Here is a 2156-nt window from a genome sequence, read left to right as displayed (position 1 = left end):
CTTCTCTCTTTTATATCTCAAAAGAGATTGGCTGAAGGCACAATTCAATCTTGAAGATTGAGTCTTGCTTCATTAACATAACTGCCACTAATCCTATCTCACCAACATCATAGAAGTAGGATTTACAACACATATCAGATGACAAAATTCTGGACAGAACTGGGAATCATGGCCTAGCCAAATCGGTACACATATTTTTTGGGAACACATATCTCTCCTCTGCTGCAACTCTTGCCTGGTGGTAGTATTTCATATACCCCAATTTTATCTATCTTAATCTCAACATACATCTTAGTAGTTTGTTTGTTTCTCTTTAGTTCAGTCCCATGTAATTTTTCAGACAATCTTCACTCCTGGGGGTAATCCTTCAATTAATCATAGTATTTCCTTTCAACCCTAATTTCTGAGTATAAATTCTATGGGGTGGATTATATGAAAGTGAGCATAAAAGGGAAATGGAATGTATTTAAGAGGGAAAAGTAAGGTCAGATATGATATGAAAAGCTGCCTTTTTTCCCTTTGGGGGCAATTAAAAAAAATTATTTCCATGTAGTGTATTTGTATACAACTAACACAGTGTTGTACTTTTTTTTTTTTTTTTTTGCCAACCATGCCCTCTCCCCACGAGGTATTTTCGTAAGCAAGCTATGCTAATAATATTCACTATTCTCTTTGCAAATAAGGGTACATTCTTGCTGGTATATTTTCTTTCTTGCTGCAGGTACCTGTGAAGCTTTTGTTCTTGCCTAATTCTCTATTATTTGAGGCTGTGAGAAATTTTGCTGACAGTTCTAATCATCATGTGTGCTCTTGAGTTGTGCTTATAGCATAATTGTTACTATCATCATCATCATTATTGAGCAAGTATGAAGAATTGGATGACTGGGTAATTCATTCATAATGTGAACACTGCAACGTAAATGATTAAGGTCACTCTCATCCTGAATAATCAAATTTTCCTCCTCATTTTTTTAATTTGCATAATTTCAAGGGCATCCCCATTGGTTGGATCAATGGATGGATGGAATCACTCTGTGGTGTCTGAGTTTGTGTTTCTGGGACTCACCAATTCATGGGAGATCCAGCTTTTCCTCCAGGTGTTCTCCTCTGTGCTCTTTGTGGCAAGCATGACTGGAAACATCCTCATTGTGTTTTCTGTGACAAGTGATTCTCACTTACATTCTCCTATGTACTTCCTACTGGCCAGTCTCTCCTTCATAGACCTTGGGGCCTGCTGCACTCTTTCCCCCAAGATGATTTATGATCTTTTCAGAAAGTGCAAATTCATCTCCTTTGGTGGCTGCATTACTCAGATCTTCTTCATCCATGTAATTGGTGGTGTGGAGATGGTGCTGCTCATAGCCATGGCTTTTGACAGATATGTGGCCATATGTAAGCCTCTTCACTACCTGACGATCATGAACCCACGAATATGCATTTTGTTTCTGGCTGCTGCCTGGGCCCTTGGTATTAATCACTCATTATTCCAATTGGCATTTATAAGTAATTTACCCTTCTGTGGACCTAATGTACTGGACAGTTTTTACTGTGACCTACCCAGGCTCCTCCTACTAGTCTGCAAAGATACTTATAGACTGCAGTTCATGGTCACTGTCAATGGTGGATTCCTTTGTGTTGGATCTTTATTAATACTTCTCATCTCCTACATCTTTATGCTTTTCACTGTTTGGAAACATTCCTCAGGTGGTTCATCCAAAGCCCTCTCAACTCTGTCAGCTCACATCACTGTGTTTTTTTTTTTTCTTTTGTCCAACCATGTTTGTCTATACATTGCCACATCCCAATTCGCAGATGGACAAATATCTTGCTCTCTCTGATGCAGTTCTCACTCCTTTTCTAAATCCAGTCATCTACACATTCAGGAATAAAGAGATGAAGACATCAATGAAGAGAGTTTTCAGACCACTAGAGATTTTTAGAAAGATCTCATAATAATATTATAAGGTATTTATCCTGATCACCACTGACCTTAAATTCTTGTAGCTGACATTTTAGATCAGCTGTTTTAATGCATCAACAATTAATTGGAGTATTACCACACTCATTAAGAATGTTCTTCTTCCCTATGAAGTATTATACAAATAAAATGTTACTTCAAAACTTGTGTTGACTCAGTTGGGGTTGCACAAATGTGT

General features: G+C 37.8%; 1 protein-coding gene across 1 annotated transcript; it reads left to right on the top strand.

The window, feature by feature from the left end:
* The first annotated feature begins 920 nt into the window (after positions 1–920).
* Positions 921–1953, top strand: LOC101357550 (olfactory receptor 4F3/4F16/4F29-like). Its single transcript, XM_012555251.2, is given in 2 exon segments — positions 921–1751; positions 1753–1953. Coding segments are annotated over 2 exon segments (1032 nt in total).
* Positions 1954–2156: the final 203 nt, after the last annotated feature.

This window comes from Trichechus manatus, unplaced genomic scaffold, assembly GCF_000243295.1.
Source record: "Trichechus manatus latirostris isolate Lorelei unplaced genomic scaffold, TriManLat1.0 scaffold00035, whole genome shotgun sequence".
Lineage (NCBI taxonomy): Eukaryota > Metazoa > Chordata > Mammalia > Sirenia > Trichechidae > Trichechus > Trichechus manatus.
This window is presented reverse-complemented; position numbering and strand designations above follow the sequence as displayed.